The sequence below is a fragment of the Haemorhous mexicanus genome, chromosome Z (genome assembly GCF_027477595.1).
Source record: "Haemorhous mexicanus isolate bHaeMex1 chromosome Z, bHaeMex1.pri, whole genome shotgun sequence".
Taxonomy (NCBI): Eukaryota; Metazoa; Chordata; class Aves; order Passeriformes; family Fringillidae; genus Haemorhous; species Haemorhous mexicanus.
The window spans coordinates 81,711,572-81,738,570 of NC_082381.1; the positions used below are offsets into that span (position 1 = coordinate 81,711,572).

Consider the following 26,999-nt stretch of genomic DNA (forward strand, 5'->3'; position numbering starts at 1 on the left):
GTGCCCTACCCTTCTCTCTGCCCTCTCTCTATTGGCTGGCTCTGCGCGCGAGGCTGCGCGCGGGCGTTTGAAGCGGGAAAAGCGTTGTTGCCATGGAGACGCGGCTTAATGGCCGCCGCCGAGCGGCGCCGCGGCCGGTGAGTGAGAGGGGACCTCAGCCCTGAGGGGACGGGGACAGCTGGGTCAGGGAGGGCTCTAGGGACATCGCCCTGACCGGCCCCACCGGGCTGTAGACGGGGAAAAGCCGTGGTGGGACAGCTCCGGGAAGGATGAGACATGTCCCCCCCTCAGACACGCGGTGCAAGTCCGGACGCGTGGCGGTTTGTTTAGCTAAATTCTTATAATTATAAAATATTTTTCAGTTATGTATTTTATATATTTTACAGGTAGCACATGTAATCTATATAACATGTGAAATTTGTAAGTGCAATTAAAAATACATATTTATATGCATTGTGTAAAATACATAAATACTTAATTACTATTCAAAATTTATTTTAAATATATTTTATATAATATCTATGAAATATATATTTTTATGTTTGTATATTTTAAAACTTAAGTAAAACTTTGAAATTATAAAAGATACCGTGAGGGGCATTTGGTGAACCCTGCTGGGAGGATGAGCTCAGGCACTGTTTTCAAATAATTGGCACCTTGCCATAACTCGTGGGTTATTTTCTCTGCACGTGGTTGAATATTGGACACTTCCAATATTCAGTATCCCAATACTGGACACTTCCCCTTCCCCATGCAGCTGTTCCTGACAGCTGTTGGGATCAGCTGCAGGATGGGGCCTCTTCTGCTGAGGTCACCAGGCTATAATTAGTATGGAGAGAGGAATAAAATACTGTGACATGCTTTGTGGGGAAACAAAAAAATGTCCAATTTTTATTTGTTTGTCAGTCAGTTTTAATGACATTAATCAGTATGGATAGAGCAACACAATACTCTGAAGTGCTTTCTGGGGAAGCAGAATAATCCCCAAAATTTAGTTGTTTGTAAGGCAGTTTTAATGACATTAATTGTTTTATTAACTTCCTCAAGGTATGTCAGCGGTAAAGGGAACCCCCATTTCTTACTTGTTGCTGCAAGCAGCAGACCGGTGTCAAGCTCCAGCTGTAAAATAGCTTTAAAAACATCTAGCATTAAAACTATTCCCTCCTCTCCAGTTACTTTTGCTGTAGTGAAGCTGTAAGTGCTTATCCATTGTCAGTGTCCAGCTTCAAAACAGCTGAACACTTGTTCCAAGGAGCAGTGGAACATTTAATGCCCTGTTGTTTACGTGCAGGGTAGAGTAATCCCATGATCTTCCAAAGGGATCTGCTACGACGTCAACCACAGCTTCGCAGATCCCTACTTTTTGCATTAAACTAAAATTTTGGGCTCATTTTACAAAACAGATTATCTCCTATTGTGGAGCTTGTCTTAAAAAAGTGCAGCAGCAGCTTGACCCTGTTCTTCACAGGAATGCCCTAATTCCCAAGGAATGGGGTCAGAATGATTAAAGGTAAAGCATTTTGTGTGGTGCTCTGGGAAAGCAAATTAGCCATTCACTTCTGGAGGGTTAAATCAGGTTTGGCTTTGGATCACCTTAAAAAAAAGAGCTTAATGTTCAAATGAATAAGGGATGAAGATGGATGGGTAGTGACAAGAATTAATACCTTTCCCTTTTCCCTATTCATTCTTTTCTTCAAGAAACCTGCAAATTCTTTGGCATGGCCAGAACCTGTGATGAAGTGCTGAAGTCTTTTTTGGGGTAAAATGGTTTCAAGTAATTAGTACAGTGTACTGCTGTAGATGCTACCAGGAGAAAACACCCACCTGCTACACACATTTGCAAACTTTTAAAGCTCTTAAGTTTTATTTTTATAAGGTACTTGTAGAGGACAATGGTTTACACAGAAAGTAAGGTGGTGTTTATGGTTTGTATGCTGATTAACAATTTCTATGTTTATCAAATACCCTTGAAAATCTTGAGTAATAAAATTTTTTCATAATCAGGCCAAGTTTTATGATTCAGAGTGATTACCTTAGTCTATATGCAGGACAAAATGTAACATTTGCATTTATAGGAGTGTCATGTAAAATTTCTTCACTTTATTTCCCTAAATTAAAGAGTAGATATAATGACGCTTGTGTTCTCTCTCAGTGGTTATTGTTCACACTCAGGAAAACATCTAAATCTAAAATTGTCACTCTAAATCATCTAAAATTGTCTGGTCAATATGAGTGAGCTACAGTGGAATAACAGGACATGTGAGAGTTACTCAAATAAATGGGGTGCTGAGATCTTTAATGAATCAGAAGTTAATAATGATCAAGGTATAGTGGTTCTAGGCTGCTTTATTCTTAAAATAATCTCTATGGGACTTTTACATCATTTATTTTATACACAGTGATTGACACTCACCAAGCACCTTTGAAGACCTTTTCTCCACCTTGAAAATCGCATTGAGAAGGAAAAGATCTTGTGAAAGAGGTAATTAATAATTAAAACCATTTAAAAATGAAGAGTCAGCTCCTAGAGCATAATTTTGTTGTAAGTTAATTTCCTTCAGGACAGAAAATGTAACTACACCTTTTTATTATTTACACCTGACCTTTCTGTTTTCATCATGTTTATGACCTTTGGAAAACCTCTAATACTGAAGCTGAGGAAGAGTTCTCTTATGACAAACTGCAATCTAATTCTGTGGCTAAACTTGTCCCTTTTGTATATAATTCTAATGCTTTTTTACAATAAGCACTCTCACATTACCAGCACCTGGAAGCCTTTTAAGATCTTTTTAAAACATCTTGGCATAAGAAACAAGCTGTAGAGAACTCACGTTTGCCACATAGAGGTGTCAGGTTGGGTGCACATGGAGAATTATACCTCCACACTCACCTCTTTCTCAAAACATGTTATCTCCAACTATTTCAAGAATTCCTGGTCTTTTATCTCAACCCTGTTTTCATTGAAGCTATCCAAATCTTTATGGGGAACAAGGCCTATGTTTTGATATGAAGATACCACAGTGAAGAATGGTATGTTTTTCTGCCCCATGACATGTTATTCTCATGGGTGAGCAAACAAATAACTGAGGAAATCTGGCTGTTGCAAGACTAAAAGTCTTCTACCTTTTTTTTGCCAGAAGATGGCATTAACAATTTAGGATTCTTGAAAACCTCTTCTTGGTTTTCACAAAGCAATTTATTTTGATGAATTGTTTATCTGTTACGAAAAGCATCCTCGGACACAAAGATCTCTCATCCAGGGTTGGATGAATTGAAGTATTCTTTCAATAAGGAGAATGATATCCCTTTTTTTAGAGCATCAGTGATCAAAAGATGAGAAGAGTTTCATTGGCAATTGCAGTTTTCCCTGAGTTCTTTCATGTTTGAACCACACAAAATATTTTAGCAATTGTCTACTCATGAGTTTCAAAGTGATGAAAAATGCTGATTCTCTCGTTATGCCAACCCCTAATTTTTTTCCCTGTGGTTAATTAATTTGTTACTCCTTTATTAGTGAACGTGTTTTTTTTTTTCCCTCACTTGTGAAATTCCTGTCCTGTCAAAAAGGAGTTGGTGGAGTTACTAGATCCAGTAAGATTTATTCTATCTGGAAAGGCAGATCTCAAATCTCATTAAGAGGCCGGTCTCATTAAGAAACCATTTAGTTGCTTTCACATGGCACAGAGCCTTAGCTAATTAGCCACAGAAGCTGCTTACATTGCTCTTGTAGGTTCTGCAGTACCTACATTATTTGGATTTCCTAATGCCGAGAATTCTTCTGACTGTCATTCCATACAATGACAATCTGTTATTTCTAGCTATTTAAATATATTTTTGTTTCATTTTTAATTGGAACCTTGACCTTCAAATTTGTAATTCTCTTCCCGTGTCTGCTGTTCTATTTTTAGAAAGTGTCTCAATTGTTTTCCTTTTTATTCTTTTTTCTCTCTCTTGTGTTCACCATTATAATTTGAACAGAGGTTGTCACTGAATTAGGGTCCTTGGACGCTCTGTATTTAATATAAGGATATATAAAGATGCAGGTGTAATCTAGGATGCAGATAGAGAGTAGACAAGGTAAATTTATTTGAATATTTTTGCCTTTAACAGATTCTCAACATTTTTGAGATTGATATCTTGGCCTTGGGTTCTAGCTGCTCCTTTCATCAAACCGAAGAAGCTTCTCATGGCAGTGCATACTGAGAGTTGCACAGCACCTGTACTGGTTTTACATCTTAAGCTACCTTATGTAAGAAAGGGAATTTTTCCAAAATGTATTCCTTTCATTTAAGTCTCAGGTTCCTGTGTGTTTTTAAATGTTAGAGAGGTTTTCAAGTAGTGAATGCTTGTGAAACCCTGGCACATATATGGTATTTAGTCTTCCTGATCTCTGGGTTTGCTGTCCTCTCTGTCAGTTTTGATTTCCACCCCCCAAGATCTATCAGCCTCAGCAGTGACTCTAACTTTACCTCAGGATTCAGAATCACTTTATCTACACATTAAATAAATTCACTGACTTGTGAATTTTTGGTCTTGTAGTTCATTGTTGTTGAATCTCATAATTTTACCTAAAACATGGACTGTAAGTAATTTTAAATGTTCTCTACTGTACATTTTGGCCTCTGTAGTATCTTACACAGTAAGCAACTTTATATATTAATCCATATAATTTTATTGTTGTTAATACTTCAACATAATGTCTTAATTAATGACATGGACTCCAATTTGGGGATGACCTTATTTTCTTCTATAATGTCATTGTAGAGAGCCTTGAAAATCCTCACAAAGAATCTACCCTAAACTACAGGGAGGAAAACTTAAATAACTTGTTTTTGTTGAGTCTTACTGTCACCTCCAAACATGAGTAAGAGCAGTATTTGTTAAGGTCCTAGACTGAACAAAGATATGAGAAGGCAGTGGGCAGCAAGTACTTGAAGTGCTATCATTTTTGTGTTTTATGGAGGAAGTAAAAATATCTGCAGATATTAATCCATCGGGATACAGACAGCTGCACCATGCATTGCCAGTAAGACATAAGTGAAGAAGTTGGGGGATTTGGGGCATACTTTTCAGTGATTCATGTTTCTTTTTTGGGTTTCCCAAGAATGCAAGTATGGCATTACAGTGGCATATATAGATTTAGAGAAATGCTGTCTTTCACATTTTGCAGAATTGTTTTTTGGTTTTTCTGTCAAGGAGACTCAGAAATGGTCAGAGGATTCATGACATAAAAGAGAAAGGTACACAACAAAACAGCAGCTTTTCTGTAGTTCATCTATAAGATGAATGGTCGTAATTAGGCAGCTTGAGGTGAGGACAGGTGCAATTTTTTCTCCTCTGGTTAGTTAACCAGGAGTAGCTGAACCATGTTAGACCATGTGCCTTGATATTCAATTGACTGTCTAAAATTAGGCATTTTACATTCTATAGCTTGAGGACAGGGTTTCAGTAGCTGTGGCATTCATCAAGTAGACATCAGGCGTGTAGGAACTCTGTGCCAGTGAGTAATATTGCCTTGTGCATTTCTTACATGTTGTGTATTGTATATAATTTTAAAATACAGTTTCATGAATAAAATATGTGTTTCATGTTTTACTTTATTGTTGTTATTCCTGTTTTCTTTAGTGTTTGTCAGTCTAGTGTATGGTAAACTTGGAGTTAAACAAGCTTCTAGCCTAACTGCAAGTTATGGCATCAGGAAACATGCAGTTTCTTCATTAATAACTTTGTCAGATGTGATGTTTCATATGATTCTAATGTTTATTTTGTTTGATTTCCTGTAGGCTCTAGGTTGAAGATGGCATCGTGCCTTTATGAATGCCTTTGTGAAGCAGGACTTGAAAAGTACTATCCCCACTTTGCTGCCTTTGGTCTTCAGAAAATCGATGAGCTTGCCGAGGTTTCCATGGAAGATTACACCAAACTGGGGGTCCATGACATAAATGACCGCAAACGTCTTTTCCAGCTCATTAGAATAATCAAAATTACACTACAAGAAGGCACTGCAGACTTAAGCAAGGAGGATTTTCAACCACGTGGCCTTTTCATTCAGCCTCAGGTGACCAAGCCAGGACCCCGTAGACAGCTGCGTTTCGAGTCCTTTTGTGGAGAAAATGATGGAACAGTTAAAGACTCTGAACCGGAATTGTATCAGTCAGCTGATTTCAGTGCCAATGAAGAGAAGGACAGTGTAGAGGAAATGCTGGGACACATCCCACCACACAATCCAGAACCAATCAGATTAACTAGAAGAGATCTAAATATTCCTGGAATAGGTACAAAAAATGACCTCAGCTGTCCAACAGTTTCTGATGATATTGCTCCTCTCCTGGGTGATTCTGAAGTTCCTATTGTACAAAGAGTGACTCATATTTCAGGGTATAATTATGGACTACCTCATTCCTGTATCAGGTAATAATCACTCACCTTTATTTTGCTAATGCTTCAGGTTAATCATAATTGATTCTTTCTTAATTGTGGAGCAGAATCTGTCTTCCTCACCTCCAAATAAGCAATCCAAGCACTGCAGAGCAATGCCAAGTCTTACAGACAAGAGAGATATTAATAGGCATTTCCAACTCTCCGAGTCTTATAGAAGGAATCATCTGAATTTGACCAGCTGCTACTCACCAAGGTTGTCTAAGAATAGTCTTTATTGTCTTTCAGGATTTAAGGCTTTCTTTTCTTGGTATTTGAGCCAGTCTTTGTCTTTCCATGGGACTATTTTTTAAAATATTATTTTTCCAAAATACAGCATTGCCTGTTGTTAAATTTGTCAATTTTTCTTGGTAAAGAGGATACAGGCTGTGATGGCTATATTTGTTTATAAAGAAATTTCTGAACTGAAGCTTTAAAAGGAAGCAAAATGAATACAGCTGGGGAGGGTTACAGACCTGGTGGTGAGAGGGATGCCTTGCAGCTGCTCCCTAGGCATACGATCTCTAACTTCCATACTTTTCCCGGTGTTTGGTACTGGAAGGGCCGGGTTTATCATGAACCACTGGTAAATCTACCCTGGCAACATTTTTAAAGCACTAAATATTTTTTTCCTGATTCACCAGCAGTGCACGTACGCCTCTGCACACATAATACCAGTATCTAGCTTGTTGCAATGCAGTCATGGTAGTTAATATGCGATGGAAAGAGGTAGTTTTATGAAGTTAGGTCTGGTCTGGGAAGGCTGTGGAGAAAGATTTGATTCAGTGAAAGATCCATGGAGTTGAGGTGTCAATTACAGCTCCCACCTGGAGTGCATATAGCCTGGAGAGATACATGCTGCTGCCACGGTGGAAAAGTACTAAGATGACATAGTGAGTAGAGCACTTAAACTGTGAAAGGCAAGACAGGTTTATAACTCCTTGCCTGGAAAAAAAATCATTCCCACCTTCTGGAGAACTGCACTAGCCTCCAACATATATTGATACCTGGGTGCATTCTCTGTCTCTTCTGGAAGATGAGCTGATGTGCAGCTAAAAGGCCAGGATTTATAATGCTGGCAAATTTAAAAACGATACATTATTAAACCTAATGCCTAAAGGAAAGGAGTTAAAGATTTTTAATCCTGCAATAGAGACATGTTCTTCATTGTTCTCTCTTTCCTTGTTCTCTTCTTTTGCAAGCACATTCTTCTGTACCAAGCATTATGGCTCATCTCGTGGGTTTGCTGCATCCTCCTCCTGATATGCCTCAACTTAATTTTCTCATGTTTGGAGAGTTGTGCATTTCAGGCAGGCTTGAGGCAGCATGCATGCACTCAGGTTTGTGATTCCTGTCTTGCAAATGCTTAACTGCTTTGCTGAATCCATCCATTCCCATGGCACCTTGTGATTTGACCACTGTAAGGCTTACCTGGTCTCACCTATGGGAAATATTGGAAAACACAGACATGATTTCAGATAGCAGAAAGACAAAGAGCTATTTTAATATGTTCACATTTATTTGAACTTGCCCACAGCAAATAACTTGATTATGCAAAGACATAATTGTCCTTCTGACCTATTATTTAATCAGATTCCTGATGATCTGTGTCATGACTGTTGTTTGATTTTTTTTCCTAGTAATGAAAAATTATTTTATTATAAAATACAATTTATATTTTAAAAGAGTTAATAAGAAATACAAACTTTGGGTTCAGCGTATAGAATTAATATGCATTCTATTCCCATATGAAATATACTCAACAAAATGTTCCTGTATACTACCAAAAATTTATTCCTTTTTTCTCATTAACAGAGTCTCTAAATTTTCAAGTTTTTTTTTTCCTCCAAATTCTGCAATCCTTTCTGCTTTCAAGCTCTTAGAGCACAACAGGCTCTTGCTGCAGGTCACCAACTACACCCTCTGGCATAAGAGTTAAACTTCTGAGCTTCTGATAATTTGTTGGACAAGATTTGGTGCCTAGTGATATGCATAAGCTCACACCAGCTTATGAAGCATCTTATTTCAAGTGTCATTGCCTTTCTTTTCCGACAAAAGAATTTTCCATCTAAATGCACAGCCTGATTGTGGACTGCACAGGAAAGTTGTACTAAAATTAAAGGGACTCCAGTGACAAGTGAAGATTGCTTGTGTGTGGTCTTCAAAGACATATCTTGAGATTTAAATCTGCATCTCATCTGCTTCTGGGGACATGGAGCACAACAGCAATGATACCACAAGCCTGTGGATGTTAATGAAGTGTTGAGTAACTTGGGGGTTACAATTTGTTAGACAACGGGTACATATGAGTTTTCAGTTGCTATGCTAAGAGATTTTGTCACCTGGACAGTGTGGCAGAAACACTGCTTTTGGGCAAGTTGGGGCTTGATTATTTGAAATGCAAATCCAGGCTGAAAATCGTTACTGATTTGGCTGAAGACAGCTTGAAGAAGGGAGAGATATATTGAATACACTTTGGTTAATTCAAGTCTATTCTATTCACAAACTGCTGTACGCAGCAGGTTAATCAGTAAAACATGAAATTACCTCCTGTTTCTGAGGTGTCTGGAAAGGGACTAAAATAAAATTGCTGAAACATAAGAGCACAACTTTGTTTATGGTGTAAAACCACATAACCTTTTTATGAAAAAAGACCAAAGGGGAGGCAAGGATGAGATAAGTACTTTTTTTTTTTTTTCAGCTGAACAGGAACATGGTGATACTAACTCATTTGCTAGTTTGAATCATTTACTTGTAACCAGTTGGACAGTCTATAATGGGAAGAAAAAAGTCCAGCATGAGAGGAAAAACAACTAAGTATTGTTATCTTTTCCTTTTCAAGATCTATTCATACTTTCATTGTACATGATTAAGTGACTAATCATGAGTGCAAATAATTTCACAAGATTAAATTTCATTACGTTACCTTGGATATTATGCCAGCTTCCATCTCGTGTTTGTGTACAACTAAAATATGTCAGTTCAGCAGCAAGTTCAGGAGTGTTGCTGTACAAACATAACTATTCCTGTAACAGAAGCGTACAGGAAGCATTAATCTGTTTAGGAAAAAGCATCAGAAACTGCATCATGTAAAAATGAGGTGTGTTATGGAGTTTTCTTATAGGCATTAACAATAGAAACATTATGTGATAAATGTAACAAATTCAGGCATATTCTAGATTCTGTTGTAACTTGGTTTTAAAATGTGGACCTCCATTATTGTTGTAGATCCAATACTTACGACAAAGAGACTCCATGGACAGAGAGTGAAAAAATCAGAGTGTGTGTCCGAAAACGTCCCCTCTGCCTGAGGGAGGAGAGACGTGGGGAAGCAAATATAATCACAGTGCAAGATCAGGAGACCCTGCTTCTCCACGAGAAGAAGGAGGCAGTTGATCTTACACAATACATTTTACAGGTAACATCCATCACTGAAGGTTGTGTTTATGGGCCAGTCACTTGCATGGAAGGATAAAGCTGGAGTTTCCATGAGGGAAAACAGAAAAGGACTGTTAGTATTTCTTATAGTGAAATAGGTGGTGGGCTTTTGATTTAGCTCAGAGTTGTCTATATTTGAGTTGCTTCTGATTTATGCCAGACTGTGCCAGCAAACCTGAGCCCAGAATTTTAAGGTCTAGAAGTATGTCTCTTGCAACTTTCTTTGTATGTGGCAAAATAAGTCCTCTGCTACATGCCATTGCTGCAGGAGAAGTGCCTGCTGATGGCTTTTCAGGGTACTTCAGTGAGGAGTTCCCTTTCCACTGTTTCAGCACTGTAGGTCTGTTTCAATGAATCATACACACCCTCATCCCCTCCCTCCCTTCCATTTTTCTCAAATGCTTTTGAAAATTTAGTTCCCTTTTGTCTTTGTCTCTTAATCCCAAATACTTTGCGCTGTCATAGTTCAAATTCTCACTTGTGACTGACAGCACCAGGAACAGAACTGATTTGTAGAGGCAGCAAGCTATTCTCGCTCTTCTGACTGTTATTTTTACAATCTGGGCCTTAGCAACAACTGCTTGGAGTATCTGGTAAAATTTCAGATCTCTCTCAGGCCCAGTTCATGTGCCCCATTTTATAGTGGGACATGTGCTGAATCATTTCCACAGACCCTGCTTCTTTGAGTCTGATCTGGAGTGTGGGAAGTTTTGATTTTTTTGCCCCCTTTTGAGTTCAGACAATGAAGCTTTGCTTAGGAGCAGCGTCTTTCTTCTCTGGCACAAAACTTTTTAAGAACAAAGACAATTAATCACTCACCAAGTCACAAGTGAGAACTAATTTTGAGAGAGTCAAGAGTCGACTCTCAGTTCTTTTTACTGTTACAGTCTGACAATACATCTGTAGGCTGATTCATTTCATGAATAGGTTTTCTTTAATTAGCTTTTTTTTCCGTTTTGTTTCTTGTTAAAAGGCTCTGGTATGTTAAGCTTCAGAATGATGGGAAATTGAGGCATTTTTGTTTCCTTTTTTTTTTTCCCCTACCCTGAATCTCTTGAGTTGTGTGTTCCTGCATGAGTTGTGCTGCATATTAAGTGTGCTAGATCACTCTCTACCTGATCCAAAGCCATATAATGTCACTGGAAAGACTTCTGTTGTTTCATTTTACCTCTGAATGGAATTAGAGGGGAAGTGAAACATATTCATTCTCACGTAAAGATTATCTTTGTTTTTCAGCATGTTTTTTATTTTGATGAAGTCTTCGAGGAGTCATGTACCAATGAGGATGTGTACATGAAGACAGCTTATCCTCTCATTCAGCATATTTTTAACGGGTAGGGCATCAGTGCTTATATTGGTTATTTTTTGTTTTGTTGTTTTCCAATTTTATGTGTATGCCTGAATTTTGCTTTATGCTTTTCATCTTTTGAAATGTACCTTCATTTCACGTGCCTTCCATGTTTGCCACATGCCTTCCCCCTTTCAAAAGGGAATCAGAATATCTTTGATTGCAATTTAGACAAAAATAAAAAGGGAAAACTTTCTTCATGCTAAATGACAAATCTCAGTTACAGAAGAAGGTTAAATTGAACCTCAGTTGCAACAAAGTGACAGCATAGTCAGCCTAGAAGAAAAACATGTGTCCCAGGATTTCTGAGCTCTCATCTTCACTCTAACAAAGGTTCCTGTGTGGCAGAGCACGCTTATCTGCAGAGAAATAATGTTACCTCTTTCCTGAGACTACTGAGAGATATTTTTACATGTATTTGTACAGTTCACAAGGTAATAGAAATTATGAATAACCTTGTGATTTATTTTTACTGATTTATATTTGCTTAGAGGTTTAGTTGTAATTACATATTTCCTGATTAATGGGAAATTTATGGTGGCTTTACAGGAGACATCTTATTGCTATGCAAGGTTTTTATATATATATATATATATACTTGAATATAATTACTTTTTTGAGTCTTTGAAGGAAAATATTACATATCCATACTGAAAATTAACGAAATGGAGCATTCTATTGCTGAAAGTTTCCAAGTGTCACCAACAAAGATAGAGTATCATACTCTTGAGAAAAGGAAACTGAGAAAGGAGAATGAGGCTCATACCTTGCTGTGTAATAATCACTAAAGCCACAATTCACATTACAGCTAGTCCAGTAATGCCACCAGAAGAAATTATGCTATTTTTTCCCAGCTTTCTCTTTACTTTTCCATCCCTCCTGCTGGCATTCATTTAATCTGACACCATGGTGAGGCCAGTCTGCAATCTAAACTGGCAAGAAATTGTTTGCTGTGATTACTGCAGCCCTACATCTTTACCCATTCCTCAGCCAGGAGTACTGAGCCAGGTACAAAGTATTTTATTTAAGAGGGGCAGGGAAAGTTCCAGGAAAGGAGAGTTCCAGGAAAGGAAAGTTCCAGGAAAGGAAAGTTCCAGGAAAGGAAAGGAAAGTTCCAGGAAAGGAAAGCTCCAGGCAAGGAAAGTAAAGTTCCAGGAAAGGAAAGTTCCAGGAAAGTTCCAGGAAAATTCCAGGAATGGAAAGGAAAGGAAAAGGAAAAGAAGAGAGCCAGCACCTTGTGACACATCAGATCTCCAAAGGGTATACTTGGAAATCATTGTTAAGCATTCTACAGTTTCCCAGAGAGGGTAGCAGACCAAACCTCATTGCTAAGGAGCCGCTATAGATAGATACCAGCATTGCAGAATATTATTTAATAGATGTGAATGAATCAGATGTGGCACTAAACAGATATGCTGTCTTCACAGAGGCAATGCAACTTGCTTTGCATACGGGCAGACCGGTGCTGGCAAGACTTACACCATGATAGGGAATCACCGGAACCCAGGACTCTATGCCCTGGCTGCCCAGGACATCTTTAGGCACCTGGAAGCATCACCATCCAGGAAAGAGCAAGTGGTTCTGATCAGCTTTTATGAGATCTACTGTGGACACCTTTATGACCTGCTAAATGGAAGGAAAAGGTATTTAAGTAAAAACGTGATTTCCTATAAGCCTTCGGTTGTGAATCAGTTTGTTACTGTTTGGAAATCAATTACTGTTTTCATGTGATTACATTTAACATACTAGCTTTTATAGTAAATGTTACATATTTAATTAGGGTTGTTCACAGGAGATACTTGCGGAGGATAGTGAGATCTGACAGTAGATACTGTGACATTGATAGGGACTCCTGGTTTGTTGTTTGGGGGAAAAATAAGGACTTAGGTTTGAGATACAAGCTCAGGCTCTTGCTTACACTGTAATAAGATAACAGCTGGACATCCATAGGTAGAGGAACAAGCTTCTTGTGGCCAGAAGTTCCTGTCTTAAAATCATAGAACGTTTTGAGAAGGAACCTTAAAGATCATCTTTGTTCCAGCCCTGCTGCCCTGGGCAGGCACAACTTCCACTAGACCAGGTTGCTCCAAACCCCTTGCAACCTGGCCTTGAACGTTTTTGGGCATGGGACATTCACAACTTGTTTGGACAGCCTGCCATGGGTCAACCATTGTGGAATCCTTGTCTTTCCCAGGTCAAGCATAAACTCTGGCTGTCCCTCCTGCTGTGCCAGTGGGGATTTGGCTCTTGCCGGTCCAGTCTCTGAAGATCCTGTTAATCTCCTACGTGCTGGACTCTGCAGAGCCTGCTCACCTTCTCCCTGGGCACCTTTACTTAGAAGCCCAGTGACTCAGCCCAGCAAGCCTCTGGAGGTGATGCTGAAATATGACTCTAAAGCTGGAGGAGCTGCTTTAAAATCCTTTGCAAAAATCCTTAGAATATGAACAGAACAAAATTTACAGTTTGATGACTTAGAGGAGCCTGAGATGTAGTTTAAAGGGAGACAGGAACTCTAACATGTAAACGTGGGAATTTACTTCCCTGGTTTATTACATTCCTGAACTAGCAGAAATGCACTGGTGATGTCTCTTTAGCAGTGAAAAATATCAGGGGTACTTGTTAAAATTTAAGTACCTCTTCAGCTCTGAAAATAAATTAATGACAGCAGGGCCTCTCCCCTGTCAGTAGCCTTGATTGCTTTTTCTCAGTGTCACGGCAAGAGACGTGTTTTCATTGTTGCTTTCTAAGATTTCAGATATCTTCTTTTTTACACTGTTCTCTTGTCAGGCTTTTTGCAAGAGAAGATGGCAAGCATGTTGTTCAGATAGTTGGACTGCGGGAGGTTCAGGTGGATTCTGTAGATGAGCTGTTGGAGGTAATGTTTGGTATTTGTTCTTTGTCTTCTGCAGCCCAATTTGCTTATTTGTGAGGTGTGTCACTTACAGAGATTATTTACTGTGTAGCACAAACGTATGTTCCTGTTTAAGACCTTGAAATTGGCAACCCCAGCAGGGCACCAAGGGGCTCTATTAAAAGTGTCTTTATTAATTAAGCTGTTTCTTGTGTTAGCCTCATGCAAGTAGTTGATTCACAGCTGTCGCTTCTGCTGCCATTCCATAGGGAAAGATTCCAGAAATTAAATAGTGTCCCAGTAAGGGACCTTGAAAGCTGGATATGTATTTTCTCCCAGTGTGGTATCTTGTGGGTCTATGAACTTAGATTTTTGTATATAAAAGATATGTGGTTTTTGCACAAAATATGTAAATTTGAAAATTATTAGAAACAGACATTAGAAAATACTTAAGACTGAGATATTTTGTCTGAATTAGGTTTAAAATGCTGCTTATGTGTGTGCATGATAACAGCCAGGTAAAATTAAGATTTTTAAACAGCAGCTAACATTCACCAAGAACAAGGCTTCAGTTTTCTTCCCTACCTGGCTGAGCCCTAAAAGGCCACTGGCAAATTTTCTGTATTGTCCTGCAGCAAGCAAACTGATTAAATCTACTTTCTATTTAGCCTGACTTTGCATAGCTTAATTCTTTTTTTTTTTTTTTTTTTTTTGGTAAGGAAGTGTCAATTACAAGTGCCTGATAATGTAACTGGCTCATTAAAATTATCATAGTGTTGTCCACTGATATGGCACTTAATTTAGTTGCTCATCTTCCCATTAACTCCAAGCTTCAGGACAAGCTGGTGATGCTTCTGCAAGAGTGCAAATTTACTATATGGTTGATTTGTAATTCCTTGGCATTATCACATTCCACACACAGAAGAGCTATTAAATTACTTAATTTTTACAGATATCCTGGAGGGAAAAAATACATTTTTCATAGGCTCTTTTGAACACAGAAATGTCACTGGCTTGACTCAGAACTTCTGAGTATTCTGCAAAAGATATATGGAAATATATCATATGGAGCTTTGAATGCATCCCTGGTTAGTCACTACTCATTGATGTTGGCTTTGATTCAGAAATTATCTTCACTTAGCACTGATATAAAGATCAGAAGCTGCAGTGGGTGGTTATGTTACTTATTGAGAACTGGCCACTGAAAATCATGAATAATTCACATCTATCAGCTGAGAATGTATTGATTTTGCTAGACAATATTTTGATTTGTTCTTGCAGCCAGAAGCAAAATTAATGGCTTTTCTATGAATGCCCTGCTGCAGTCAATGTTAGACTTTCTACAACAGTCCTTTAAAGAATTGTCCAGATTTGTATCTTGAAGGAATCTTTATCCTTCTGCCTTGCCTTCCTTCCTTGATTTCTTGTTTCACTGTTTTATTGAGTATAATTATTTTTTTAAATTTGTTCCTTACTCTGGCATAATTTTTTTTTAGTTTTGGAAATTTAGAAAGGTTTTGGCAGTTCATAAATTTGTGTGTGAGTTTCTGGATAACTGTACTCGTCTACTACCACGGAAAGTAAAATTTTAAAAGAACACAAAAAATGGTCAATCTCATAAGTCTCTTAGATTGTATCTGTAGTACTAGAAAAGTATGCCAGCAATATAAGAAAGCATTTAATTTTATAAATTGAATATTTTGTAAATATGAGTGAGTGTGTGATGCAACAGATTGCTACTTGCAGTGTTCTCTTTAAGCTCTGTAGTGTCACTACAAGCAAGTCCATGCACAAAGCTCTGAAAGAAATATTTGGAAGGGATCCAGTCTACCTCTACTGCCTTGCACCAAATCTTAAGGCTGTAATGCACCTTTCCTCACAATGTTTCCTCACCATAGGAGGACAAGATCTCTCTCTGAGAGATTGTGGTTTTATTTACAGTTCATTTGGATTTTGTCCCCCTTATTTTGCAGGTGATTTTGAAGGGGGGGAAAGAACGTAGCACAGGAGTTACTGCAGTCAACTCAGATTCCTCTCGGTCTCATGCTATCATCCAAATTCAAATTAAAGACACAACCAACAGGGCATTTGGAAGGTAAGACCGGAAGCAGAAGTGCTCAGTGCTGATGTCAAGCCCAGGGACATCCAAGAGACAAAGAGGAGGTGTTAGTACACAAGTGTGAGTTAAAAGACAGGGTTAAAAGGCACTACGAAAAGTTCCACAGTCCTTTTTCTATTTCCAAGGAGAATGTTTTAGGCACGTCTGCGAGAGCTTTGTCAAAATTGTTCATACACATTTCCAGTGAAGGAGTTTGACAATCAAATCCATCCCCTCATCTTCAGTGTTTAATTTGGCTAAAGGTAGACACCTGCAGTGTACTTATCCACATGTGAATCCACCACCTTTGAAGTCAGTAGAATGAAATTGCCAATTCTGGGATCCCTGCAGTAAATTATGTCAGGTGCATTTGCCCCTCAAAGCATTTCTGTCCTGTAATTGACTACAAAGGTAGTGTGGGATGACCAGCCCAGGTGGAGATGATTCCACAACAGATGTTTGCCTTTGGCCAGAAGAATCAGAGTACCTGACATAAACCTCCATGATCATTTGAGTGTGTGACTCTGATGCTATCTGCAGCAGACAGAAAGAGCAGTTTACTTACTCTTGTGGCATCCACTTTATGTATTCAAAAATGAATTGTACCTCTTCTCAGTCATCTTTTCTCCAGAGTAAACAACCTCAAGAAATAGGTCTGAGGAGGAACATCTGTGCATCTGCATTACTGCCAAGTATCACAAAATCCTGATAACACCTCCTTCCATTATCTACCACACTGTCTTCTTTCCCAGTAAGCCTGCCTGATTTTGAACACAAGGCAAAATGGGAGAGCTGCAAACACTGAAGAGAGGAAAAGACAGAACAGGCAGGCTTAGAAATAAAAGTATAGAGGTTTAGGTAGGTGTGGCATTTGAACTGGTGGGGGGGGGGTTTGTGTGTCTGAAAGGGAGATGGAGCTGAACTGAGGGAAGGGTGCCAAGATGTGCCAATAAATAGAGGAAGGACAAAGACAAAGATACAGTGCAACAGTCAGTACAGCAGCTGGCACCCAGAGCTAGGGAGTGTGAAAGGGAGTAATGGAGTTCTGTGGAAAGAAACAACAGGGATCACTGAAAGCTCAGTATATTACTTGCTGCACTGGAAATTTCTGTTCCTATTGTCCTGAATTCCCATTTGACATGGCAGTTGTCTGTTTTACCTGGAAGGAGAAATCAAAACACTTAAAATTTCTTTTAGCCCTGTTCTTAGGAAACTGCAAACACGGAGATTATCTGGAGAGATTAATGTGTTGTACTTTACACAGCTTATCCATTAAACTGTGGAGCACTGTCATCACATGTAACTACGCTTTCTATTATTTAATGTTAAATGCTCTGACACGGTTCCTGCTCCTGTGCTTATTTTGGTATCTCAGATATTTTCAGTGGATGTTTCTTGTTGTTCAAAAGTTATTTCTAATCACTCTTCTGATGCCATGTGTTGCACCCTGCTGGTTTAATAAAGAAAAAAAGAAGAGGGGGAAAAAAAGCCCCTAAGATAAATGCAACTTTGTTTTTTCTAGGATATCATTCATTGACTTGGCTGGCAGTGAAAGAGCAGCTGATGCCAAAGAAACGGATCGACAAACAAAAATGGAAGGAGCAGAAATAAACCAAAGTCTTTTGGCAGTAAGCTACTATTATGTCTAGGGAAAGTTTTGTATTTAATTACTAGCATGTGTTTTAGGATAAAAACGAACCACAGAATAATGTGTACATGTATTCCATCAAGAGGAAGAAATAACCAAGGTACTTACCAAGTGTGTTCAGTTTAATTTGTCTCATGACTGAAAAACAATTTGAGAAGGAGGATATATCCTTAAAAAAATTAAGTATTTTTAATCCATTCTTACTGCCAGATAGGTAAACATAGCATGGACAATGTTAGGTGTAGTATAAGTGTCCCATATTTAATATAGAAGGTTTTGTCCCTTCTAAAGAGTGCTGGCTTGGAATTGCCATGTTTGTTTCATAAAAGCACATCTGTTCCTGCCACTTATTTTAACCACTTAGGCTTCTCCTTCAAATCATGAATAAAGGACTTAAGAGCACAAAAATGATCAGTTTATGTATGGGGAGAAAGGAGCAGGAAGAAATGCACTCCTGGGGCAAACTGTCTTTGTAAGTGTCCTTAGTGAGGCAAAGAGGGATGAAGGAGCAGAAAAATGCCATCTAAGATAAAGCAGAAGTGCATGTAAGTGTAAATGCTGCAGGAAGGTCTGCATCTCCTGTAATGCAAACAGGTGGAGCTGAGTGGTGGCTGGGGGCTTCTCTAGGTGAGGCTGAAGGTGATACAAGTTCCAGAGTATGACCCAGCAGTGCAGAAGTCTGCACACAGCTGTACCTCTTAGTGTGTTGTAAATAGGAAGTGGCTTGCTCTGCTTTGGCAGTGTAGATGCTCTTTGGGACAGAGGCTCTTCCTGCACTGGAGTATTAGCGTTTGTGCTGGGCAGGCAGCCTGTGAAGTGAATGTGTTTCTGTACTTTGTGCTTTCTTGAGTACTTGCTGGTAAATAAATGAGTGTCATGAGGAGTTGGTACCTCTGTAGAAAGAAGTCTGATCTTGAAGGTCTGCTCCAGCCTAAACAATTCTGTGATTCCCAAGACTCCTAAGCCCATTAAATTCTTTTAAAACAAACTGTAAAATCAGAGTCTGTACATTTTTGGTATTGTGTGAAATTAAGAAGATACCTGGACAGTCAACAAGTAGTGACTGAATAAAATATAAAAAGTAGCTTTGGGTAAATCTTTGTAACCTGCAGCCTGTAAAATCTATCTCTGGCCTCAATGATCATAACACTCTCTTTAGACCTTTTAACCCATGAGATCTCAAGTCTGCTGCTGGTTTGAATATTCATGTGGTTTTCAAGTGGAAGACTTTCAGACACTGCAACTATGAGAGCCAGACTAAAGAATTACAATAGTTCAATCTCTGACTTGTTACAGGTAGTCTTAGATAAAATGCTGTGAAAGTGGAAATAAGTCTTGTTTTCAGTGTGAGTTAGTAAAATGTAGAAAGGCTGTAAATGCTTGATGGCAGTATCACCATGACAATACTGTAATCTGCTGTCTTGACAAGAAAGAAAATAAGAGAGGTAGCTCAAAAAGCTCTGTCCTTTGGGTACACCTGCCCTGCAAGCTGCAGCATAGTCTAGGCTACACCCAGTCTGGCTTCAGACCAGCTAGATATAGTGCAGGCAGCAACTTTGTGGAGGTCCATGTGTGCTAAATGTGTGTGCTTGCTCCTTGCATCTGGTGCTGCCCACGGAGCCATCAGGCTGGGCACAAATTGACCTTGCAAGGGACAACACATAGTAGGAGTCAAAGTGACACAGGACCTGGGTAGGCTTGGTTTGATGCTGTTCAGCTCCTTGCCAGTGCATGACTGATCTGTTTTCCCCTTCTGTTTTTTCTTTCTCTTGGTAGCTAAAGGAATGCATTCGGGCATTGGATCAGGAGCAAGCGCATACTCCTTTCCGGCAAAGCAAGTTAACTCTGGTAAAATGAGCAGGAAGGCAAGAGGAGAGGTTTCCCTGCTGAGGACAAAAATAAGCAAAAAATCAAATAAATAAATAAATAGATGGCATAGTTCAGTAACTTCTTCCTCTCTTGAGGAAGAGAGGAAATGCACAGCTTTTGTAAATTTTAATTTTAAAGGTCATCACAGAATTAAAGCAAACTGCCAATTTCTTCCAGCCAACAATGGGGACTGGCATGGGAAAAAAAGAAACAAGCCAAGAGCTAAAACCAAACAAAACCCCAAACACCACCATCCAGATTAATACAGAGTTACCATCCATCTCCCCACAGTCTGAAAATAATCTTTCATCTTCTATTCAGTTACTGTCCTGGGAGCTTTCATCAATAGTTCTTTACTTCAGCTGTAACTTCTGCTTTATTCCTCAAACCATATTGGCACCCTTGCAACATCTGGAACAAGGGCTTGTTTAGAGCCTTAATTAATACTTGTATTAATTTTAAACTATAAATAAATTAAGGCAAGAAAAACTGAGGCAAGAGGACTACATTTATCAAAAAAAATTAAAAAGCCACTACCTCATGTTGAATTTCTTTTGTAGATGTTGCTAATTTACAGGATGTGTAAGAGACATGAACTGCTAAGAACCCAATTTCTTTTTCCTTCAAACCCTAGGTGCTGAAAGACTCTTTCATTGGCAATTCCAAGACATGTATGATAGCCAATGTTTCACCGAGCAACCTAGCTGCAGAGCACACCCTAAACACTCTGCGATATGCTGACAGGTAGGAGGTGAAACTCAGTTCTTGCCACGGTGAAAATCACAAAGTAAAAAAGTAATGCATGATGCTTGCCGTTACATTTTATTATAGTTGAATTGAAAACGTCCATTTAGGCAAGAAACAGAATTTTTTAAAAGCTAATAAAATCGTTACTTATTCCAACTCTTATATTTTGTCTTAAATTTTTTTGGGTCTTGTAAGTACTTTCTGATGGCTGCTTTCAGTGATGAAAATATCACTGTGTGCCCTGTAACTGCAGGTTTACTGACCTTAGCAATCAAAAGTTTTCATTAATTTTTGTATTTTGATTCTACTTAGAATGTGTGCAAGGCCCTCACCCTCCCTCCTACAGAGCAGGAAGTAAATTACAAGCTATGCAATGCTGGTCTTAAAAGGACAAGAGACGACTTGAGGGTCAGGGTGGAGGGGAAAGGGTGATACCAGTTAATCAGCTCTTCATAGCTGTACTGCTGACTCTGATCCAGGAGCAGTTCAGCCCTGTGCACATCACCTGAGCTAAGAAGCCCCACTGCAACTACTTTAAAAGTCCTACTTTCAGTCTTGTGGGGCTCTGTGATGTGCTGTGGAAAACACCAGCTGGTTCTGCTGCATTATAATGTGTGGAAATACATTTGCACTGAAACTGAGGCCATTTCCACTCATTTGATCCATTACGCACTGCTCAAGGAAGAGCTTAAAAAGACTGCTATAGATTTTTCCAAAAGTCCAGGCATTTTAGCAGAAGGGTTTTGATACCTGTGAAGATCATAGACAGAAAACAAACCATGATGTTGAATTCAATATTTAGTCTTAGTATGTAAAAGCATTAATTTGTTCTGAAGATGCCGTTATTTATCTGAAAGCATGACATCTTCTAAATCCAGCCTTTTCTTTACAGGGTCAAAGAGCTGAAGAAAGGGATTAGATATCCTACACCTGTCACAAAAAGGCGTCGCAAAGCTGGAAATGTATCTCCAAAGCATATCCCAGGCACTCCCTTTTTGCCTCCTGGGGAAAAGAGCTCTCCAAAGAAAGTGAAGCTAGGCCTACAGCATCCCTCAAGTGCTACAAAACCAAAGGCATATCCTGCAACGCTCCAGCCACCTGGTGTCCCTCTTACCTCTACCCCCAAGGGAACTGGCAAAGGACATGCCTACATAGGAGATACCGGCACTCCCTGCTTCCACCACACCACCCCAGTTAAGGGAGTCCTAGAAATAACAAATCCCCTGAAGAAAAATTATCTATCCCCCCTCTCTGAAAAGAGCTCCTCGGTAGAGGATTTCATTGCCGCAGCAGAAACAGAAGAGAGTGGCCAGCAAGACAAGTATATGCAAAACAGAACGCCTGTCCAGTGCCTGAAAGTTCAGACAGTGCAACCTCTTCAGAAACAATATGTTCCTAATGAAGATAATTCCTTTGGAGATGGCAATCTCCAAAGCGAACAGGAATGGGGAAATACTTTTGCTAAACAGTCTGTTGAACCATGGACATATCTGCCTCCTTATCAGAAAGAAAGGGAAGAGCATTTACGTCTTTATCACCAGCAGTTTCAGCAACCCCCTATTCTAAAGCAAAAATTGAACTATCAACCCCTTGAGAGGTTTTTAATGCAGTACAAGCCCGAGGAGATTCAAGTGAAGCAGGAGCTGAACCTTCCTCCGACTGAAGGGCAGCGCAAAGAGCAGGAAGATCTGGATGACAGTGATTTCAGTGAAGATTCTTTCTCACCTGTCTGTAGTCAAAAGAGTGTGAAAAGAGGAAATAACAGCAAATCCAGTCAACATTCATTTTTTCTTCATGAAAGAGAGCAAGGAACCGAAGAAGAGCAAAAAGGCCAAAAGCGGCAGGATTTATTTTTTAAATATTCAGTACCCGTGGAAGATCACAGATTAGATGACAGCTGGGATTGTAGTGAGGGTAGCTCAGAAGCAGAGGAATCCTTTAAAAATGCAGGCTGCAGCAAAACTCCTGCAGACTGGAGCTATGACTTAGCTGTTGAATTCCCTCCAAGCAATACTGCAGAAAAACCTTACTGCCTGCAGGAAGATCCTGCTTGCACCTGGAGAAATGACAAGGACTTCCTAGATGATCACAAAGAATACAAGTCCAAACACAGACGTCTTGTTTACTCCAGCGAAGCCACCTTAACTCCAGAAAAGGATGCTTCATCCCCGTATGTATCTCCTGTATTGAAATCAGGAACTCCAGAGTGCAAAGAGTTTGAACTCCAGCATGAGGAGAAGGAAGAATCCACTTTGGCTAAAAAGGCTGGTCTTGCAGGAGGCAGTGTAAAATGGAAAGCTCGAAAAAATGGAGTCAGCCACTCTGTTTCTTCCAGTTGTTCCTCAGACTTCACCTCCGAGCTCATGGCCCCACTCCTGGTGTCGCCTCTTGATGGTGAGGACACAACTGAAACAGAGAAAGCGTCTTCCAAACAAGAGAAGCCCCACGGCGAGAAGCAGGTGCCGGATAGTGACACCCAGAGCAGATTTGAGGACGAGGACTGGCAATGCACCAGGGGCAGATCTATGACCGACAGCATGCTGGAGCTGGCAGAGCAGCCCAGCCACGGGGGAAGGCTCTGTGCCCTGCTGGGCTCCTCTCAAGCCACAAAAAAGAAGCTCCCACCCACCTGTGGCCGTGTGAAGCCATGCTGCTGCCACCTGGGATCAGTTTTATCCAAGCAGGGAGTCCGGCGCAGTTTGTTTGGTGGGCATGACCCGACAGAAACATCCGCAGCTGGATCCACAGCTGGATCTGCCGTCCCCAGGCCAGAGCCCCCCTCTCAGGAGAGCAGCCGGCTGCTGCAGCCCAAGCCAGGGCTGAGGAATGAGGACCTCACCCATCTTGAAGAGCCTGCCAAGTCATCGTTCGGCAATGAGGAGACAGGGTTACTAAAAAACAAGTCAAAGCAGAGTATTTTTACACAAGAGACGTTTGCTGCAGATGCAGGATTTGCAACCAAAGATAATAAGCCAATAGCAAATGCAAAGTGCCCCTCACATGTGTCCAGCAGCTGTGCTCCAAGTGCTGCACCAGAGATGGGGAAATGGCAGAGGGAAGCCCTAGAAAAGGCACAGTAAGTCTTGCTCATCTTGAGGTTTGTAGTGAAGCTTAGAAAATCTGGACATGTGATACATTTCCCTTTTTTTTACTTTTATGTACTTCAAAAACCAATGTTTAATCATTCTATTAAATAATTATAAGATGAATCGTAATTTATAGTAATTATCTTAAAAATATATGGTTGCTTTTATTTAGTGATATTTTAAAATCTCACAGGAAGCCAATTATTATGTTAAAGCTTCTAGGATAAAGCTAGAGGAATAAATATTATAATAGAAACTGCAGTTCTCAGTAATTAATTTGCTGACTAGAAGCTGTAAAGTACCTAAAATATATCAAAACCTTCTACCAATAATCAGGTTATAGCTGTTTCATCAATGAAAAGAAAAGCTGCTAGAGCAGCTGAGCAGTCACTGAAGATGTAGATATAAAGCTTCTGAGTACTCTGATCTGCCATTGTCAGCTCCCAGGGATTGGACTGTATTCCCTTGACTGAGAATACAGTGTTGGTCAGTGAAACTTGCTCAGAGGAATCAACAGCAGCACTGCCTTCCTGCTCAGCCTGTTTTTCTCACTGGATTTACTTACAGATTCATGGCCACAAACCATTTCACCTATTAATTAGACGATTGTTGTGCTTCTTGCTTCTCCTACAGTGAAAAGCAGTTGTGTGCTGCCTGTGCTAAGGAAGGGCTGTGGTCACTCCTCTGTGAGCAGCCCTCAGTCACCCAGCTCATCCTGAAGTCCGCACCAGTGCAGTCCTCTGCACTTCACAGAGCACTAGTGCGCCCTTCCTGAGTGCCAGGGACATAGGACAGCAAGGCTTCCTCTGGTGTACTCCTCTTTCTTAAAGGTTTATTGAGGCCAGCTGTGATTACAAGGAGTGATTACACTACAAGCTGTGTAACCAGTGTGTGTTTGTTGTTAATCAGAAAGACTCTAATTCGTGCTCATCAGCAGCAGCTGGATGAACTGGCACACCTGTGCTTCAAAGAGGAGTGCTTGATAAACCAGATGTCAGCAATGGTAAGTGTTTCAGATTATGGTTTTGGTACCCGTTGAACCTGCATAAATTAATCTTAGAGATTATTAACTTGAATTAGTGGTGTGATGTTCCTTGTCAGTTCAAGCCCTTCTCCAAAGCCTGTCTTAGTCCTGGGAGAGCCTCTCATTTTCAGTGCCTGTTGTGTCTGCCAGTCTCCATTCTGACAGGCCCTTAGGGAGCAAGAGATGGATAGGCCAGCCCTGAAGCCCTTGTCTCTGATAAGAGAGCCTTCCCTTATCTTGCATCACAGGGCAGACTGTACCAGACAGACCATCTGTTCCTGTGATGTTTCAGTTCTTGCAGGCTGGGACAAATAAGCCAATCCCACAGAACAGAGCACACCCCTAGGGCAGGACACTGGTGGGATTTGGCTCTTCCTTCTGGGAGCCTCTTTGCCTATCACACTGCAGGTGTGCCAACAACCCGGGCCTTGTTCTGACCACTGTGGCTTGTGCCTCACATGCTCTTGGCTTTGGTTACTTGAGTCTTTCTTGGCTTGTCTTTGCCTCAGATGGCAGTGGTACCCTAGACCTAAAAACTGGCACCTGCATTGCCCCACTGCTAGCTAGGCAATCCCAGGTCTCTGTTTCTCCTGTATCCCAACAGATGCCTGTCACACCTATGTGAAAATCCATACTGTGGACATTTTCCAGTGAGAACTCCTGCCTTCCCAGTTCCCTCACCATCTCAGTAAAGCCAAGCTCCATTGCTGCACTGCGTTACCAAACCATTTCAATTCCTGTCACAATTCAGATCTGAAGTATGGGAACTCTTCCCTCAGGGGCTTTGGAGTGAGGCCACCATGTGGCTTATTCACTGTGATTTCCAGCTGCATATGCTGTTTTACAGATAACATACAGTTCACAAAGCAGCACAGGAGACATAAAAACTGTATTAGTTTTGTGGCAGACAATGCAGTGAAACAAAGCTATCTTTCATCTTCTTAATTTTTTTTAATCTTCTGAGATTGTTCTTCTTAAGTTGGTTAGTCACTGGACACCAGCTCTCCCCCCACATTTATTTGCCCCTTGCAGCAAGCAGTTATTTTCTGGCTAGCAGAATTTTTACAAGCTTGCCAGGCCTCCCAGCAGTGTGTGAATAACATACCCTGTAGTTTTATTTCACAGCATGACCTTTTTTGGGTAATGAAATGTACTTGGGCTTCATGCATCAGCCTCTATCCTTCCATTTGCAGATGGTTTCTACTTCTCCAGCCATGAAACTTTGGCTGCAGGAGAAACTCCTGCCAAGATCAGACACACACTGAACAAAGTAATATTTAAAGTGCTTAAGAAAAATATGCCACAGCAGCTGGACTAGTCTTCATCGCTGTCCTGATTTCCCTGCAGGACAGAGAGGCAGTGCAGGAGATACAGCTGGAGTACTGCCAAATAAGCTTTTGCATGATTGATTTTCATACATAGCAGTTGAATTTCCCAGCCTTGGGGGTGGTGACATGTCCCAGCTTCTCAGGCACAGACCTGTGAACAAGGGCACCAAACTACTCTCAGCTGGAGAGGAGAGCATGTCCAAGTGCTCCCTTACTGATACAAGCCCTACTTAAAAAACTCTAGGATTAAAACTCCAGTTTTAATCACGGTTCCATACTGGTTTTTATCCATATGGCTATGAAAGGTAGAGTTCCCTGGGCTGCGGCTGGATACGGTGCTAGTATTGCTCATGGCAGACCTGCAGCTGTGGCCCCATGACCAGATGGGAAATAAATCCCATCTTGCATGTCTCAAGATTGGGCTATAGTGGCCTAACTCACCATTTATTTTCATAATTGACAAATCCAACATGAGAGGTGTCAGGAACAGAGTTCAGTACATGGTAAAACCGGATGACCAGTCCTGGTACCAAACTTTTGAAAAGCTAACCAGAGTAGAAGAGTGACAGCAGCTGCTTTATTTTTATTTTTAAGCACTACATGAGCTGTAATTTCACCAATAGATAAAACTACCAGAGTCAGTGAACCTTGGTATTTAGAGGCACTGACCTTCATCTGTGAGGGCTGTGACTTAATAAGGAAATGCTGATTTTATCTACTAGTCTGCAGAATGCTGTTACTGCAGTGTGAAAAATATGCTGATTTTTTCAACCTTCTGATACTGTTCCCTACTGTTTCCTTGTGCCTTCCTTGCCAGGATTTTCAGAATTTCACGGCCACGCTGGATGAAATCTTGGTGCTGAAGTCAAAGTGTGTCCAAACAATGCGAGCCCAGCTTCAGCTCTGTTCAGCCTCCCCTGGCACTGACAAATCACTGCAAACACGTCCACCAGTTTAGACCTTCTTTGCTTGCACATGCACTGGAGCAGCCACAGGAAACCCCAGCCAGCACTTTGCTGCACTTGGTGCTGCAGAGTGTGGGTGGTAGGGGATAGTTTTTAGTTTGATGTTTGTGAGTAGCGTGTGTTTTATGTAAGGATGGAGAGAATTCTGAGTAAATGAGAGATGACTAATTGGCACCATAA

General features: G+C 40.3%; 1 protein-coding gene across 2 annotated transcripts; it reads left to right on the forward strand.

Moving 5' to 3' along the window:
- KIF24 (kinesin family member 24) lies at positions 1-26,999 on the forward strand. Of its 2 annotated transcripts, XM_059873115.1 has the most exons (15): positions 1-137; positions 2,400-2,482; positions 4,111-4,249; positions 5,784-6,411; positions 9,646-9,835; positions 11,092-11,189; positions 12,631-12,846; positions 13,991-14,078; positions 16,028-16,149; positions 17,675-17,780; positions 19,577-19,648; positions 20,304-20,413; positions 21,309-23,492; positions 24,412-24,505; positions 26,672-26,999. In XM_059873115.1, the coding sequence occupies exons 4-15, from the start codon at positions 5,798-5,800 to the stop codon at positions 26,810-26,812; spliced, it is 4,035 nt and encodes a 1,344-aa protein (XP_059729098.1). In that variant the 5' UTR covers positions 1-137; positions 2,400-2,482; positions 4,111-4,249; positions 5,784-5,797; the 3' UTR covers positions 26,813-26,999. The 2 variants fall into 2 exon arrangements, with proteins under 2 accessions (XP_059729098.1, XP_059729097.1); XM_059873114.1 differs by lacking the exon at positions 4,111-4,249.

What these genes read in the sequence shown, in the direction of transcription:
- KIF24 (XM_059873115.1), top strand. Translation starts at nt 5,798, where the DNA reads ATGGCATCGTGCCTTTATGAATGCCTTTGTGAAGCAGGACTTGAAAAG. An exon ending in ACCAACAGGGCATTTGGAAG is followed by an intron (nt 16,150 to 17,674) that starts GTAAGACCGGAA and finishes TGTTTTTTCTAG; the next exon opens with GATATCATTCATTGACTTGG. An exon ending in ACTCTGCGATATGCTGACAG is followed by an intron (nt 20,414 to 21,308) that starts GTAGGAGGTGAA and finishes TTTTCTTTACAG; the next exon opens with GGTCAAAGAGCTGAAGAAAG.